This window comes from Eucalyptus grandis, chromosome 10, assembly GCF_016545825.1.
Source record: "Eucalyptus grandis isolate ANBG69807.140 chromosome 10, ASM1654582v1, whole genome shotgun sequence".
Lineage (NCBI taxonomy): Eukaryota > Viridiplantae > Streptophyta > Magnoliopsida > Myrtales > Myrtaceae > Eucalyptus > Eucalyptus grandis.
In genome coordinates this window covers 28,653,033-28,670,116 of record NC_052621.1, presented here as the reverse complement: position 1 = coordinate 28,670,116, position 17,084 = coordinate 28,653,033, and the positions used below count along the sequence as shown (strand labels likewise).

The window sequence follows — 17,084 nt, the reverse complement described above, 5'->3', positions numbered from 1 at the left end:
GCAAAGATTCATAAGTTAAGGCGTGGTTGAATCCTCGGCTTCCCGTTGAATGCAGAACATCATTAGCGAGTGCCAAGTTCTAATGAATGATATAAAAAGTTCTTTTTCCCCAGTTGAACTGACAGCACAAGGCCTCTAAGGAACAGGAATGAGAGATCGATGTGGACACAAAGCTCTTGATCGGATGCCTCTTTAGATAGGCTGGTTTAGCTTAAAGCATAGGCTGAATGATGCTTGAATTCAATCAAGTTTCCTTTAAAAACAGTGTCCTTGCGTGTTTGGTACCAATTATCCTGCTTTTAGGAAATAAACAATTGTGGAGTAGTGTATTATAAGGAAAACCTGCATTATGTCAATTTCTTATGGTAATCTAGTGTCTGAAATCATTTCTAAGCTTGTATTATATAACATAATGCGGGACCATCAGATACATCCATTGGGCTTCTACACGTGTGACACTCGGTAGCAAATGGTAGCTCCGTGGCATATTGGAACTCTCATTTCATGGAAGAATATTGTATAGATTCGAGCAAAGACAATGTGAACGACGAAATCAATCACACTAGAAGATGATTTAGAATTTACTTAAATTTTATCTCGTTTCTTCTTAGTAAAACTCCCCCTCCCCCTCCCGAGCGAAAAAAGCCCAGTGTACGCCGTGCCCCTGAATGGAAAAAAAATGAGCATCGTTATTGTTTTCCGAGCACCATCGAACGCTTAAATGGGGTACTTTTGCATGAATTCTACTCATGGCCATATATGACTTTAGGGATTATTTTTGTAAACTAATGTATCCCTACCGTATTTACCAAAATAATCCCTAAAGTCATACCAATATTTCGAAAGAACAAAAAGTTTCCCTACCAATATCACTTTAAAAAGAACATTGACATAATGTCCAAATCGTATGCACATTTAAAATGGCATCTTATCTATCGCCAATCAATAATTAAGGGCATACCCAATCATTAGGCCAGGCCTAATTGGACTTAAATTAAGTTATTGCTCCCCTTTATCTCCATAATTCCACTATCTTTGATGGGAGATTGTATTCTCATTGAAGGAATAACAAAAGCCGATGCTTCTTTGGCTGAAACGTCACATGAAAGTTCCATCTTATTTTTGTTCCGGAGGTGGTCTTAGATGCCCTGGAAAAATAAACAATGAAGTTTTTTAGATCACTTTGAAGTCTTATGAGGACACTTGTCTCTACTTGGATGGCTAAGAAAAGCAAGTTCATGTTCCTTGGTGGGGAAACGCCTGACCAAGTCCTGGAAAATGCTTTTTAAGTGATGTATCATGAATCATGTGCACCCACAGATCCATTAGGGGGAGAAGGTTCATAAGGGGTATTATAAAGAACACTAGGACAAATGACATGATCAATCCATCACAAAAACACATGCAAACTTATTGTTAGTCAACAGTACCATTGGAAAGTTATCATTTCTTTCTAAAGACAAGGATGGCCGTCTTAGATACGTAATCAAATACGTAATCCTACACTTATGAATTAATATGTGTTAAATCTATTACATAGATGTCAATTTAGTTTTGAACATTTTAATTTAATTGATTTAGTTTTGAGCCTTTTTGCATTGGTATCAATTGAATCCATTTGACTAATTTAGGCTGACGTGAATAGTAATCGTCCTATGTGGTACGATCGATACTAATGTATATAATTTGTTATGATTTTTGAAAAATTCCCATTTTTTCTTTTTTCTTTGCTTTTTTTTTTTCCTTTTCATTTTCTTTGGCTTGTCAGCAACCGGCCATAGGTGATGGCTAGTGAGGGAATTTTTTAAAAAATTAATATAAATTCGATTTTCTAAATTATAAAAATATTCCATGTTAGTGCCAATTATGTCACATAAAACCATTGATGTCCACTTTAGCAATTTATGTTCTAAATTGGCGGATGGACTCAATTGGTGCTAATGTAAAAAGAGGTTTAGAACTAAATTGGTTTAATTGAAAACTTTATGACTGAATTTGTATCAATACAATAAATTTAAGACTTTTATGGTACTTTTCTTGATAGATAGGAGAGTCAAAACTCAAGTCTGGGTTGTCCCGCCTGAAATCATTTGTACTTAATGGTGTGGTAAACTTGTGTTAGTACACCAAATTTGCACATAAATTAGCCATATCTTCCTCAAACACTTGAACCAAGCCCATGGGTTTCATTTTCGACCATATGATCCGCTGTCAATCTCCTTATAATACAAATATATAGGGAGTAATGATAGCTCGTCGTTAACCTAGAAGACAGGTGCATTAATATGTATATAACTTATTCATTGCTTCTCCCGATCTATTACCCATTATAATGACACACCACCCACGAAGTGCATCTCAATCGCCCGTCTATTTCATGTGAAGTTCTGCGATAGTCTCACCAAAGAATTCCTTCAAACTTAATCGCTTCAAGAGAACTCCAAGTCCGGCCGGTGCCGGCCTCGACACTTCTCAAGGCATATAAATTGTGTTCATAACTGGTGTATAATGCAAACATTATACAAGCCGATCACGGTGGACGTCTTTAGGGACCGAATTTTTTTATAATTATTTTTGGCCATCGCGTCGGCGACCAAGTCTAAAGCAACAGTTTATAGGAGTAGTTATACGTAAAGGAATACATCACAGAATCATCTTTTTGATCATTTGTATATGTCAGTCATTATTTGGTCATGAGCAAAAGCATCTTCATCTCGATCGATGATTGAAGGGGGATCTCTAAAAGCTTCGAGAAAAGGCCCTACCTGAAACGCACGCCGATCACATCTCTCGTACCTCTTCCACATATATAATTTACTACCCTTTTTCTCCTCCATCTTATTCCGCAAATATAATAACTCTAAAAATAAACATAAAAAAAGCAAAATCAGTATAAATCTTTCAAAAAGCCCTGGCTTTTGAATTCAACAAGATTCTCTCTCTCTCTCTCTCTCTCACTAAGCATGGGTATGTTGTACCTTTAAAACTAGGTCTGACCAAGTTTTCTTCTTGGTCGGGCAATTATTTTGGGTACGTGCAAAGTGACACGAAGCAAAGAAACAAAGAACCGAGAGACTCTGTGGAATCTGAAGAGACGACGAGGAGAGTGTAAGAGTGACCCCAAGACCGCATTAGCGTTTCGGGGCATTCTCGTGGTCGCTGCTCTAAGCCTACTTTGTCTGCACTACGCTCCAACGAACCCTGCTCAGACACCGCACTGTTCAACTAAAATTCAATAGCACACAGCTTGACTGTAGTGAAACACAATCATTCATGCTAACTGATTGAGACCAATTGCAGTTTGCAGAGGCAGATGAGGACAAAATGCTTGCTGATGCTTTTTTTTTTCCTTCCTTTTGGCTATATACAATTTTTGGTTTCTTTAGATAAATGGATGGATGATGGCATCTAGCTATTACCATCCTAATCATGCTCCTAAATATAGTTAGCGTGTTATAATTGCTTTTTAGTTTATAAGTTGTGTCCAGTTTTACGACATAACCTAACTACTCGTGTCGAGAATCTTGATGTTATGCCGACTCGACGGCTAGCTTTAAGTGATAACTTCAAAATTCTGCATAAATGCATATGGGGCATCAAAGTCAAACTCATGATACAGACATCTTTTTGCTAATCAAATCTTTTTGCTAATCAAACTTGGTGGTCGAGGTCCCTTTTAATCCCGAGAGAGGGACACACAAAGTTAGTATGCTCGCCCATTGACCTCCTTTGTCTCACGGATATCTGCTTAAGTCAAGCTGTCTAAAAACTTAGAATGTTCAATTACTAGCACTTAGAATTAACAACTAGTGTTTGTGGATACTATTTTGATTCTAGATACAAGGCATACACTATTCATTTCATATCTTAGTGGAATATAGGATGAAGTAATGTATCCATGGAAAAATAATAAATCATGTGAACCCCTGCAAATGCATGCTTAATAAATAAATGTTATGGCTGGTGATGTATCCCCATCACATTCACAACAGCAGTAAAATATATACAGGCATAAGTGTGAAGCAAGTGATTGAGTAGGGCAAGTTTCAAGTCCATTCACCAGAGGTTACTGGACCATGAACAGCAATAATTAAAACGTGGAGTGTCATAGTCAACACTTTTTTTTTCCAGCATATATTCCTTGGCGAGAAACGTTAAATATATTAAAATTATCTTTAAAAAATGTGTTTATTAAGCGCTATGACAAACTTGCATAACCGAGCATTTAAGTGTGCCGGCCGTATTCAAACACTTCCGAAAGTCTGTCACGCTACTTGATAAACTTGTAAATCAATCTCAATAACTTGAGATTATAAGTTTTCGAATTTATTACAATTTTGTCTTCTGCTTTCCAAATTCCCCCCTTACCCCATTCACTAAATGCCCTTTTGTGTACCCGCTTTTTCCCTCTCTTCCTCCCTTCCTCTCTCTCTCTACCCCCCACCTTTTGTTAGAACTGTGCTTTTTTGCAGATCTCTCTGTCTCCTTCTGCAACAAAATAGGGTTTCTTTCCCTTCATCCTCATTGAACTCTCACAATCACGTCCTCTCTGCCACAATTGATTCAAGGAATATATAAAATTCCAACCCCGCATGTTTCAATGGTCCTGTGACATATTCTCGTTCGTCCTCGGAAGGATAAATAGCAGATCCTGAAAGAGCTCACTCAGAGAGAGTGAGATAGAGAGAGCCAAAAAAGAAAAAAGGTAATGGTTTTTACGTTCCTTTTCCTTTTCATTCTTGACCATGAAAAAAACCCTAGCGATGGAACAGGTAAGCAAAGGTGTTCTCTCTCATCTTCTTATGCCAGAACTTATATTTATCAATTATACCATGATGGATACAATTTTTCTTTATGAAACTATGCTTAAGATGGTGAATTCCTACTGAGATTATTTTCCAAGATGCAGTATTTTGCAAAAGAGTTTTCTTGAAACAGAAAAAGAAATGATTGGGAGGAACCATGATTGGGGCCTTCTAGTTCTTGGGGAGGGAGAGAGGGGGAGGGGGGGAGGGGGAGGGATGGAGGAGGGGAGAGAGAGATGGAGAGAGAGAGAGAGAGAGAGAGAGAGAGAGAGAGAGAGAGAGAGAGAGAGAGAGTTTTCAAGCAAGAGCAAGTCTTCTAAGTCTGGATCTTCATAGGTTTGTAGTTCACACATGTATATTCTTTTGATGATTAAAAACGGCACGGAAGTCACACCCTGTATGTTCAAATTCAAGAAAGACAGGTTAGCAGGTGGAGAAAAGTGAGGGAGATCTTCGAAGTTGCAGAGAAGAAGGTGCAATTCAGCATCTATATAAGCAATCATGGAAGATCGCATTAATAAAAAGACATGCATCTGATTTATTATTAGTTAAAAACTGGCGAAATCATACCTTTAAATATATATAAGATAGTTAACAATTTTTATTCACCAAGTTTTATATGGAAAAATTTGTAAGGAACGAACAAGCAAAACCAGGCTTTACACTGCTCCAAATCGTCATGCAAATGTCCTTTTCAAAACTGAAGATGAGGTTGCAGTCCGTTCTATTTTTCAAAATTCACATGGATCTGACATGATTCTGTTTGTCTTCTATCGTGGCAATTTTGTATATTATGACTATGTAGATATGTTTCCTACAAGCAGGCGTTTGAAATTGAGGTATGCACATGATCTGTTGGACACAATTTTTGTCTGTTTTCAGCATGTCAAGTCGTAGATAATGACTAAATACAAGTATCCTCAAATTCGCAATTATTAGTTCACACGCACAGGTTTTGTCCGTGAACCTTGGCATGACTTCTTTGTGTCTCTCTTCATAAAGCGAAGACTCCAAAGGTTTGCTCTTTCGTTGCAGCGTCTGGTGACACTATTATACATGGCTTCATCATCTGGTTACTCCAGCTCTCCGTGTGCTGCTTGCAAGTTCTTGAGGAGAAAGTGCCTGCCTGATTGCATCTTCGCGCCCTACTTCCCTCCTGAGGAGCCCCAGAAGTTCGCCAACGTCCACAAGATATTTGGGGCTAGCAACGTGAGCAAGCTCCTCAATGAGGTCCTTCCCCACCAGAGAGAGGACACCGTCAATTCACTCGCCTACGAGGCCGAGGCAAGGCTCAAAGATCCGGTGTACGGGTGCGTGGGAGCTATATCAGTGCTTCAAAGGCAGGTCATCAGGCTCCAAAAGGAGTTGGACGCGACGAACGCTGATCTCATCCAGTACACCTGTCGCGAGATGCCAAGCACGGTGTCTAGGCCTGTGCATTATCGGAGGAAGAATAATAACAACATGGTTCAAGTTTATGGAGACGGTGGTTTCGATCAGAACTGTGGAGGGTATTATCATCCTAATGCTTGGAGTAATGTCCATGATGGAGATGGCCAAGAGGGAGATGATGGAGGTATGTGACACAACTTGTGCATAGGAACGGAGATCCATTGGTGTTTTTAGCCAGGTTTTCCATGGGATTAGATAAGATCAGGATCAGCTATGGTATAAGTGATAATCATGTGCTATTTTGTCATGAATCATATGTATGACATCTCCTCCATGTCCAAATGGGGACTTAGGACTCTCTTCCTGTTGCTAGATTGGATGAAGCTAGTAATGGTTCCATGCACTAATTAAAATGTCTTTCTAAAAGCCATGTACCTCCAACTTTATGAAGACGTAAATTCCATATGGTTCCAATTAGAAAGCATAAAGATTAAGAGACTGGAGTTAATTCTGTTCTATCTGGAGTTCCTAGTTTCTTCCTTGTTGATGATATGATGATGATGATGATTCATTGGTCCTTCTTATCCCCCATAAGCATATTGCTCATGAAACCCTAAGAAATATCCTGAATCATTTACATATTTTTCGTGGAGTTTAGGGCCGCTCACTTGTAGCGGCTCAAAAGGAAAGCCAAACAACTCAAGAATTGTTCTATAGTCATAAGCATGTCCTTGTTTTTCCAGGCTTATATTCTAATCAGTGCTCGGACTCGTGAACTTCGCTTATTGTCCGGAAGCGAACTGCAAAGAGAGACTTATCACACTCAGTGAAGATTAGTCGGGTTCTCGAAGATCTCCAGCCATGGGGAGAGAGTTATTAAAACTTGTTTTTGGGTCGGTGGCTAAATTGATTAATGTAGTTGGTATAACTGCAACATAGATAGGTTGCTGACGAGCTAATGAGGCACTCGCACCAAGGCCAATTCCTACAAACGCCACACAATTCTCTCCTTTGATCTTCTGCTCATCTGATTGTGCATGGGATCGATTCGATAAGTGAAAACTGACATAACATAAAAAATTCACTTGTCAGAAAGGTGCTTTATATGATAGTTGAACTGTTTTTATATAGGTTTGATTGGCTAGGTTGCTTTCGGCAGGAAGGATAAATGTGCTCTCCTACAATCCCACTTAGATGTTGCACACCTTTTTGGCGAATTCTTAAAGTTGATTGGATGGTGGACTATTAAGAATTGGGATAATCCTACCTTAAGCCCATTTTTAACAGTGATTATACCAATCAAAGCTAGTTGTGAGATGGTCGAACATAATTGCGAGGCTCATATTAGATTCCATAAGAGACATGGACTTGATAATTGTTGGGTTCTTACACCGTGATTGATTTTATCTAAGTATTAGCATCATGGGCAATCTTTCGATATATATTAATCCTTTGTAAGTGTGTACCCAAAAAAGGGCAATTCTTGTAAACCATCCGTATGGAAGACTACGTCTTTGTGCATGTCACTCATCTCCCAACGATCACGAGAGCATCACATACTCAAAGTTGAGCTCGTTGACTTCAATCTCAGGAACATTTGGTAAACAAGTCCAATCTTTTTTTGGATGATATAGGGGCGAAGGCGTGAAGATCTAAATATAGGAAACTCATCAATAATGTTGCAAGCCCCATAAACCAGTTAGTTCAAACATCTGGTTTGTGTAGGTACTCTTAACACAGAGCAGTTTGCATTTAGTTTGTGGTATTCAAATGGGTAACTTTTAGTTCATAAGTTGAAAATTTCTTAATACCTCAATCAATTATGCGTGCTAAGGGGTTGTTCAGTGATATATTTGTCTATCAATTTGTATACACACATATAAAGTGGGAGGATTACAAAAAAAGTCATGAATCTATTGCGATTGTGTGAATTTAGTCCAAAACTTTCTCTTGTAGGTTGCCTCAGTCCGCGACTGGCCAAAGGAAGAAGGAAGAGGAAAAAAAATAAAGAGAAACAAAATAACAAAAAGGAAGAATAAAAAATATTAAAAATTTCAAAAATAGTAAAATATTATTTAAAATTGTTCATGTCATTGCCAATGTGTCATGTCAGCATCTATCTTGCCACATCAGCGCCAACCAGTCATATTTGGCCAGATGAATTAAATTGGCATGATTAAAAAAGGTTTATAAAATTTTTAGAACTAAATTGGCACAATGCAATAAGTTTTGGTTTTTTTTGGGAAATTTTCCCGTATAAAGCGGTTACAAGCATATGGTTATCAAAATGCTTAACAAAATTTGAGACATCTTAGTAGACTAAACAATATTTAATTCATCGTTTCAAGTTACACTCACCTTCGGATTGACTTAGTGGTAAGGGTGGTTCCATACTTGTGGCTTAGGAGCCGATGATTATGGGTGCAATGTATGCTAGGGGGAACTCATATTTAAGTAGGGGGCTATCTTATTCTCCTAGTCCCCCCTATATAGCTGGTCGTTGCGCCTAAAATAATAATAAAAAAGCCAAATTTAGCATGTATATTTGGATATGTACCATGCAACGTGAGCACAAAATATTGGAAATTCGATTTTCACTAACCAACTGATTTATCCATGTTAATCTTCAAAGTAACTTTTGAAAAGTTAAAAGTAACTTTCATTTTCCGTTTTTTCCGGAAAAATACATGCACTTCTCATTGAAACCAAGCATGTGCAAATACAATATCATTGATATGTTCTGCTACTATTGAGGTAAGGCCACTAATGAAGCACGGTCCGTTTGAATCGGGAGAACCATTCATTAGTACGAAATTATGATTATTTCAGTGGTCTAAATTTAGGTCAGTTAAAAAGGCCTCCAGTGCCCTATTTCGATCAGCTCGAATGCAAAGCGTGCGCGAGAACAATGCGCGAGTCAGCATCAGACCAAAAGCGGGCGACAAGACAAGGAACAGGGAGCGGACGTGCGACGTGCGAAGGCCAAAACCAGAGTCGGAATTTTAGTCCGGGGACAGGGATTGTCACGAGGTCACGTCGCGTAAGGCTGTCGATGCCGTGGGCCATTTCCGAGCCGGCCACGGATCACGTGGGCCCGCCGGCCCGATCGCCCCGACCGATTGATGGATTGGACGTCTGCCCGTGTCCCGGCCCGGTGCACATGCACATGCACATGCCCATGCCCCGCGAACAGTTCCAAATCCTTTTCGTGGGCATCGTTGTGGGGGGCGAAACTAGAGAAGAGAAACTACGGATGTCTGGGCGTCCGTTTATGACGTCACAAATTCGCTACTGCCCCCGTAGGGCGTGACACGTGTCCCCGAACGAAGAGGGACAAGACATGGTGGGATCCCACACGTGCAACATGAGTTGAGATGCATCTCATTTACGAGGAAACTCATCCGAGGTTAGATGACCGCCCAGACCGCGAAACAATGGTCGATACCGAGAATTGATGCTTTGTATAATTGTGCAAAATAAATAATATAAAAAACATTTTTCAAAAAATAATTAGTCAATGAAAACTCGATAAATTCTTTTTGAATATAGACTCAAATTAATTTATAATTTTTATATTTTATGCAAATAAAAATGAGTTGAGCCGTAATATCTTTGAAAAGTTAATGCCCCACTTATTTCATACCAGATCATTAGTAAATATAGGCTATAGGTTTTCTTTGGTCAAATAAACTTCTTTCATTTTTTGAGATAGTTCTGACATTACAAACTAAGTGGGCCTCTGAATAAATTATGTCCAATTATTGGGGGATGAAAAACCGGGGATGCTTTCTATTTTCTCTTCATTTGCAAATGAGCCATGTACATTGATCTTTGGAGTGTCTTTCTCGGGGGGATTCCATTTTGTATGTGATACTACCGTATTTCTTCTCACTTTCCCTTTTCCTTGCGTTCCATCTCTCATAATTTTTGTGTGTTACAAAGTTGTTTCTAGCTTTCAACGTTCCAAATATCTCAACCAATAGATTTGGGGAAGGTGAGGTGTTTGGTGAGTTTCTGCGTTTTAGAAACCACTCTTCAATTCGACAAAGGCCTTGATTTGAAACTTTTATATTCGAAATAGAGGTCTTTAGATTTCGCTAGTCCACTCGTAGAGTAGGAAATATGCTCCTAGGTGTTGTTGACAAAGAGGGCATAAAGGTTGGGGTAAAATTTTCGTTTTGGGTAGAATTTTCTCTTTCCTAGGGTCTCGATTGTTGGGAAAGCGTTCCTCATACAAGCTCCACATGAATAGTTTGACTTTTTGGGAGGGGCGTGGGGCTGTTAAGATTCCATATCATATTCCATAGATCTTTGGGGTTTGACATAACGATGATGCCGGGTTTGCTTGTTGTTGGTTTACTAATCCTCTTAGGTAATTGTAGGCACTCTTGACTGTCCAGGACCCAAATTTAGTTTTAGCCCACAAGTACCTTGCCTTTATATTCACTAGTCGTTCATCCCATCACCTGGTTTATCAACTTGACCAATTTCTTAGTTTCTCTTTGTATTTCCTCCCATAATACTCGATAACAACCACCGATCTTCTCTAGTAGTAATGTCTTCACCATTGCTCACATTTCATCTCATCACTCTAGATATGTTCTCTTTGCCCATCTATATACTTTGCCATCCCCAAGAAAGAGAGCCCATTCTTGCACTCCAAAAATTATAGTTTGAGAAGTAGAGACCTTTTAAAACCTGAAGCCATAGGCTAGAAGGGTTAATGAAATTCACCAAGCTTGCTTGTCCAATACGGCCTCGCCGAAATCAATCAAATCCCTTAATCTCATTTCTCCACAATTTTTTCTTCTTTATTGCACGTCTCATTTCTTCTAAAGAAGTCCTATTTTGGTTTTGCTATCTTTCCACCAAATTTGCAATTTTCTTTTCAGTTGCTTGCCATGTAGAGACTGACTCTTTGAAGATTGACTTTACATATTACAAAAGGGTCCGCACTATAGTTTTTATCAGAGTTTCTTTTCATATTTTTCACATTAACTTCTCTTTCCACCTTTTAAGCTTCATATTTACTCTTTTGCTAATATCGTAAACATTTATTTTTTAGTTTAGCCCCAACCTAAGGAGACAGAAAGAAGTCAAAAAAAAAGAAGAAGAAAAAAGTCAAAGATGAAGGAGTTTGAAGAAATTTTGTTGCATTTCTTCAAAGTGAATTCTTACATGTGTAATAAGCCGTATATATTATACAAAGTATGAAAAATAAAATGAAAGAACATATTCTAAGAAATCAATTCTAATATTAGATTGATCCACTTTAACCCTTGATTGATTTAATGTATCAATCTCAATCCGGGTTGATTTCCACATCTTGAGCATATCTTCTAACACTCTCCTTAAAGCTGGTGGCTTATTAATGTTCAAAACACCTAGCTTGCTCAATAGATATGCGTGTTGTAAAGATATATGCAGGCTGTTTTACCATTCTAATTCCTCTTGTCTCAATTATCCATTCTTGGATCTTGTTTTGAGTGAAATGATGATCCACTTTTATATGTTTTGTTCGTTCATGTATTATGGGATTCACCGCAAGCTTGAGAGTTGCATCATTATCACAAAATAGTTTGGTTGATCCCTTAACTTGTACCCTAAGGTCTTGGAGTAAGTCTCGTATCCATACTACCTCATAGGTGGTTTTTGCCATGGCTCAACATTTACATTAGCTAATGACAATGAGACTGTGGGTTATTTTTTTTCTTTTTCCATGAAAGCAAAGATTCTCCTAGCAATACAGAAACCAATGATGGATCTTCAACTCATAAGGCAAGTCGTGTAATTTGTATCACAATAGGCCATCATTTCTATGAACTATTCCAAGTTTTGGACATTTCTTCAAGTATTTTACGACCTTTAAAGCAACATTTGGATGGGATTGTTCTGGACTCTACATGAAGTAATTGAGCATTTGTATTGCATAACATATATCGGATCAAGGGTATGCCATCTTCGTAGATACCTTAATAGTCTTAAACAAGCTTCCAGATAGTATTAAGCCAAATTTGTCAATGCACTCAAAGTCGCATGCTTCAAGCAATCCATACATGATTATGCCTTATTCATGTGGACAAAAGGCATGTCATCTATTAACTTGATGATATATATTGATGACATACTCATTATGAGAAATGATGAGATTGCTATCAAGAGTTTTAAGGGGTTTGTGCATCCTACATTTCACATTAAAGATTTGGGATGTGATAAGTACACTAATGGTGCCATAAGTTGTGTACGATGCTTACTTTGGTGTCAAAAGTTTCCGCCGGATCACTTAAGTGCCAAATTGGAGGAAAAACGATCACTTTGGTGCCACCGACGACAGATTCCGGCCAAAATGATTACGTGGCTTTTATATTTAAAAAAAAAAATCGTGGAGCCTTTTAAATGGCATCATTTTCTGTCTTTTTTAAGAAAACGACGGATAGCCTCATAAAAACAACGCCGTTTTGTTAATTTTATTTGGAGATTGAAATTAGGGTTTTTTTGTCTACCATTGCTCGTCCACTGTTGCTTGGCCGCCATCCCTCAGCCACTGTCACTTGGCCGCCGTCCCTCGGCCACTGTCGCTCAGCCGCCATCCCTCAACCTCCATTATAGTTGCTTGCCACAGAAAGACAAAAGAAAGAAAGAAAGAAAAGAAAAACGAACATAAAATCCCGAGAAAGAGAGAGGTGTCGACAATGAGGGCGGAGGAGGGGATGGCAGGGCCATGGCCGTCGCCTTCGTAGCAGCTGGCTTCGCCGACAACCTCCAAGGAGTTCCAGATCTTCGCGGCTACCATTGGCCGGATCACTCATGCTTTGGGGATTCTTCGAGCTCGCGTTTCCTTTGCACCCAACGATATTTCTTGGGAAAAGGCGATGGTAAGGCTGAGATTCGGGGATTTGAAAGGTTCATAAGGTGATTGCAAATGGGGGAAAACTCTTTTGGGGGAGGGCGGAGGTGAATGCGTGGTTTCTTTTTGGAAAATTACTGGTGTTCTTGGTTCTCTCTTGGTGTTGTTGGTTTGGTGCTGTTGGTGTTGTTGGATTTGTTTGGGGAAGAAGACGAATCTGCTCGGGGAAGAAGATGACACAAAACGGCGTCGTTTGAGAATTTAGGGTTTTGAATTTGGGGGAAAGACACAAAACGGCATCGTTTTGGTGTTAGGATGCTAAAACGACGTCATTTGAAGGCCTAAGTGATCTAATGGAAACTCCGGCGAGCCACATCAGCATAAGAAATTAATAAAAAAAGGCTACGTCAGATTTCCGGCCAATCAAATCGGCGTTGGCACCAAAGTGAGCGTTTTTCAAATTTTTTGGCATTTAAATGATCTGATGGAAACTTTTGGCACCAAAGTGAGCGCCGTACACAACTTATGGCACTATTAGTATACTTATCCCATCGGGATCGAAACATGAGGTATGTATTGTTTAAAATCAGGAGAATCAGGTTACCTTTTCTCTCTCTTTTAAGGCCTTGTACTGCTGCAAGGTTGATTATGGTCCTTCAAGGTTCTTTTTGGCCACTTCTAGTTCATTCCAGAGTGCCAAGAACTTGTTGAAGCATGTTGTGATGGACATATTTCCTTACTTTAGCTCTAATAATTTTTGGGTAAGGGAATTTTTTTTTTTCACTTGATCCAATTTGCCATACATTTCCTTTACATTTTCCCACATAATTTTCGAGTGGTCTATCGAGGATAATTTGGCTGTGATGATTGGAGCTATGCAATTTTCGAGCCATGTGAGATGAGTTGATTGCATTTTTTCCATTGTTGCACAAAATGCTCATTGGTTGGAATCAGAATGGTTTCGTCAAGGAAACCATCATTGTCCTTCATGATAAGGGCTTGCTGGAATTCTCGTGCCTATGTCGAATAGTGTTCGAGTCCTGAAAGTTGATGAGCAGCTAGCCATAGTTTTGATTCATTGGCGGTGGAGACATATAGTAGGTTGCTAGGCTCCAGGTGACCATTGGCGACTGCGATTGGATATGACGGAAACCCAGGTTGGAGAATCGGATAAGGATTTGTTCCAGACTTGAAGTACTCGATTCAGGTGCTTGACTCGCATTGAACCATCCCAACTTGGTGGTTGGGCTTGCCCCATTTATGATTGGCGGGCCTCCATCGGGCTGGGTCTTATTTCTGTGGCCCTGATTTCCTGGCCACGGAACATTTTGGGTTGGCTCGTAGAACCATGGATTGGGCTATAGTTGGATAGGTAGCCACTCGAAGGATTGACCCGCAATCTGCTGGCCTGAGATGGGTTGCGCTAGATTCGATCGGTCCTAGAAGGGATGCCATTGTACACGTTGATCCCGAGTTGGCTGCTCCTAGCTTGCGATGACTTCAGCAAGTGGGCTTTAAGGTATGGATTTCTGGAACTTCTTGTGGTGTCGGCTTCGTTGAAGCACGCCCGTCAGAAACTGATGGTAGATTTTGAATGATGGTATTGATACGAAAAAGAAAAAAATTCCGACAGCAATCAGAGCCAGGGATTCGAAAGCGCTATGATACCAGGAAAGAAATCGGTAGAAAAAGAAAGAAGTCAGGAGATTGGAGGAGTTTGAAGGAATTTTGTTGTATTTCTTCAACTTGAATTCTTACATTAAAAATGTTCCATAAATTTAGTACTATGAACAATGAAAGGAAAGAACTTTAATGTATCAATCTCGCTCCGGATTGATTTCCACATCGAGCGTATCTTCCAATAGACTCCCGGATGTTCTCCTTCCCTAACTCAGCATATCTTAATTAGGCGCCAGATGTTCCTTTTTCCCTAACTCAGGAAAGTTAATTTGTGCGCCATATTCTTTATAGAATCTGTGGACAGCCACTACTGAAAGGATCGGCCGAGGCCCAATTTAGTCCTCAAATCTTTTTGAATGACGATTTGAAATTTTAAAAGCTCAATTATGAGGATCAAGTCCACTTCATAGAATCACCATCTGGGAATTAACCTTCGATAAAGCCAATGGACCGCTAAAATTGACCCGACTTCACTCTGAATTGATAATCCGATTTGCGACTCGACCCGATGCACCTTAAATATCCCACGATCCAGCAATCACCCAACAAGCTCTCACGAGAAAGCTGATAATCTCGTGTTAAGATGACAGAAGATGTCGATCCGACTGATTAAGTCAGTAATCTTCGACTAAACATGGCAAAAGCCGACCAGGAATGACTGATCTTTTGGTTTCTCTCATCTTTGTAAACGTCGATTAGGCTCGTCATTACAATGACGAGGCCCCCTTATTAGCCGGGAGATCAAGAGCAGGTAAAATTAGTAACCTCAACGCGCACAAGAGGGTACACGATACATCAAAAGAACCATAGACCAACGACAACTAACGACGACAACATAGCATTCATTGAAAAAACATAGACAAAGGTAGCCACAAGGTCCAACCACCCCCCTTCAAAATATAAACCTGCATGCAAATCCCAAAATGACTAAATACAAAAGAAAAAGCTTCCTTATTTTCCCCTTCTTCATGATCTCATACGAACCCTTACATGCATCCCCCGAACGATTCCTCAATGATCGCTCAAAGGACCCCATCATGCACACTCCCTAGTCATCCTCGTCGAGCTCTTGATGGCGCCCTCGTTTTCTTCAAGTCCTCCCTCCACCAGCACCGCCGCGCTCACCGCCGACTTCTTGGGCCTTGCTCTGCACCTGCTGGCCTGCCTCCTTCGTCTTCTGGCCCACGTACCCGGCGGTGTCCGCAAGCCGCCGCTTTGCATGCTCTGCCATCTGCTCCGGCGACGTGCCGGTCACCTGCCTTATGTAGTTCGCCACCCGTGAGAGGGACGACAGCGCTGTCAGCCCGAATGCCCCCGACGTGAGGAAGCCCGTCACGGCGAGCCCGACCACCAGCGCAGCCGGCACGAGCACGGGGCTGAAGATGATGAACAGCGGGGTGGTCAAGCAGAGCCCGATGAGGGTCCCGACGAAGGTGATCCCGGCGAGGCCGAGGAGGATGCCCCCCGCGGGGAGCATCGCCATGACCGCGAGGACCTTGCCCGCAGACGGTCCCCCCTCAGACATGTTGTAGCCCTTGCCACCGGGGCCAGTGTTGTAGCGGTGCTGCGGATGGACTTGGATCTGGTGGGGACGGTCGCGGTCCCTATCGCGGTCGCGGTCCGCCATGGACGGTGGCCGAATGAAAGCTCTATGACACAAGTGAGAGAGAGAGAGGAAGATGAGAGAGATGGAGAGTTAAAGTTGGAGGTGAAGGTGCGGTGATTTTATAGAGGAGAGGGGGAGCGAGGGAGATGGACACGTAGGTGGGGGGACGGTGAAGAGAGGGCGTGCATGAGGAACAAGTTTCAGATCGGGAACCCAAACCGAAGAGCGGCAGAGCAAAGCAAAACGAGTGAGGTGGCTGCCGAGCGCAGGAATCGAGCGACACATCGGGTGGCGGTGGTCATTCACTCCATCTGCCTCGTTTGTCGTCGTGTGGTCTCCTTCCTTATCTTTCCTATGCTCTACGTAGGTTCTGTTCCCAGTGTGCTGTCGTTCGAAAACTTAATGCTGTAATTGAATAGACGGGTCTAGCTGAAATACGTCTCCAGGAAACTGTAATTCAAGAACTCGATGACAGTGGAGAACCTACTCGTGTGCTTCGTGACCTTCGACAAAATCACTCTGATGTTCCTAGATGTGTAACTGAGCTTATAAAGAGGTCTTGCCCAACTAAAAGTCAACTAATTTCACCGGCCCCGTTCTAGTAGAGCAGAGAATCATTTCACAGTAACCAAAAGAAAGAAAATGGACGAACAAATAAACATGGAATTGCACGGATTCTAACTTTTTCATGTTGGTATAAGATTAAAGTTAAAACTGGATGACCTCTGGGGAAACCAAGACCCATGGATTCTCA

The 17,084-nt window shown here is 40.7% G+C and overlaps 2 protein-coding genes across 5 annotated transcripts; one reads left to right on the top strand and one right to left on the bottom strand.

Moving 5' to 3' along the window:
• The first annotated feature begins 4,363 nt into the window (after nucleotides 1-4,363).
• On the top strand, nucleotides 4,364-6,713 carry LOC104422633 (LOB domain-containing protein 25). 4 transcript variants are annotated; one of them, XM_010035012.3, is made up of 2 exons: nucleotides 4,364-4,772; nucleotides 5,841-6,713. In XM_010035012.3, the coding sequence occupies exons 1-2, from the start codon at nucleotides 4,746-4,748 to the stop codon at nucleotides 6,387-6,389; spliced, it is 576 nt and encodes a 191-aa protein (XP_010033314.2). In that variant the 5' UTR covers nucleotides 4,364-4,745; the 3' UTR covers nucleotides 6,390-6,713. The 4 variants fall into 4 exon arrangements, with proteins under 4 accessions (XP_010033314.2, XP_039159262.1, XP_010033316.1 ...); XM_039303328.1 differs by having other exon boundaries at nucleotides 4,365-4,782; XM_010035014.3 differs by having other exon boundaries at nucleotides 4,367-4,705.
• An 8,857-nt stretch (nucleotides 6,714-15,570) lies between these two features.
• On the bottom strand, nucleotides 15,571-16,928 carry LOC104422632 (oleosin 18.2 kDa). Its single transcript, XM_010035010.3, has one exon. The coding sequence runs from the start codon at nucleotides 16,349-16,351 to the stop codon at nucleotides 15,815-15,817; it is 537 nt and encodes a 178-aa protein (XP_010033312.1). The 5' UTR covers nucleotides 16,352-16,928; the 3' UTR covers nucleotides 15,571-15,814.
• Nucleotides 16,929-17,084: the final 156 nt, after the last annotated feature.

Coding starts and splice junctions, on each gene's coding strand:
- LOC104422633 (XM_010035012.3), top strand. CDS start 4,746: ATGAAAAAAACCCTAGCGATGGAACAG. Junction 4,773..5,840: donor AAACCCTAGCGATGGAACAG/GTAAGCAAAGGT, acceptor CTTTCGTTGCAG/CGTCTGGTGACACTATTATA.
- LOC104422632 (XM_010035010.3), bottom strand. CDS start 16,351: ATGGCGGACCGCGACCGCGATAGGGACCGCGACCGTCCCCACCAGATC.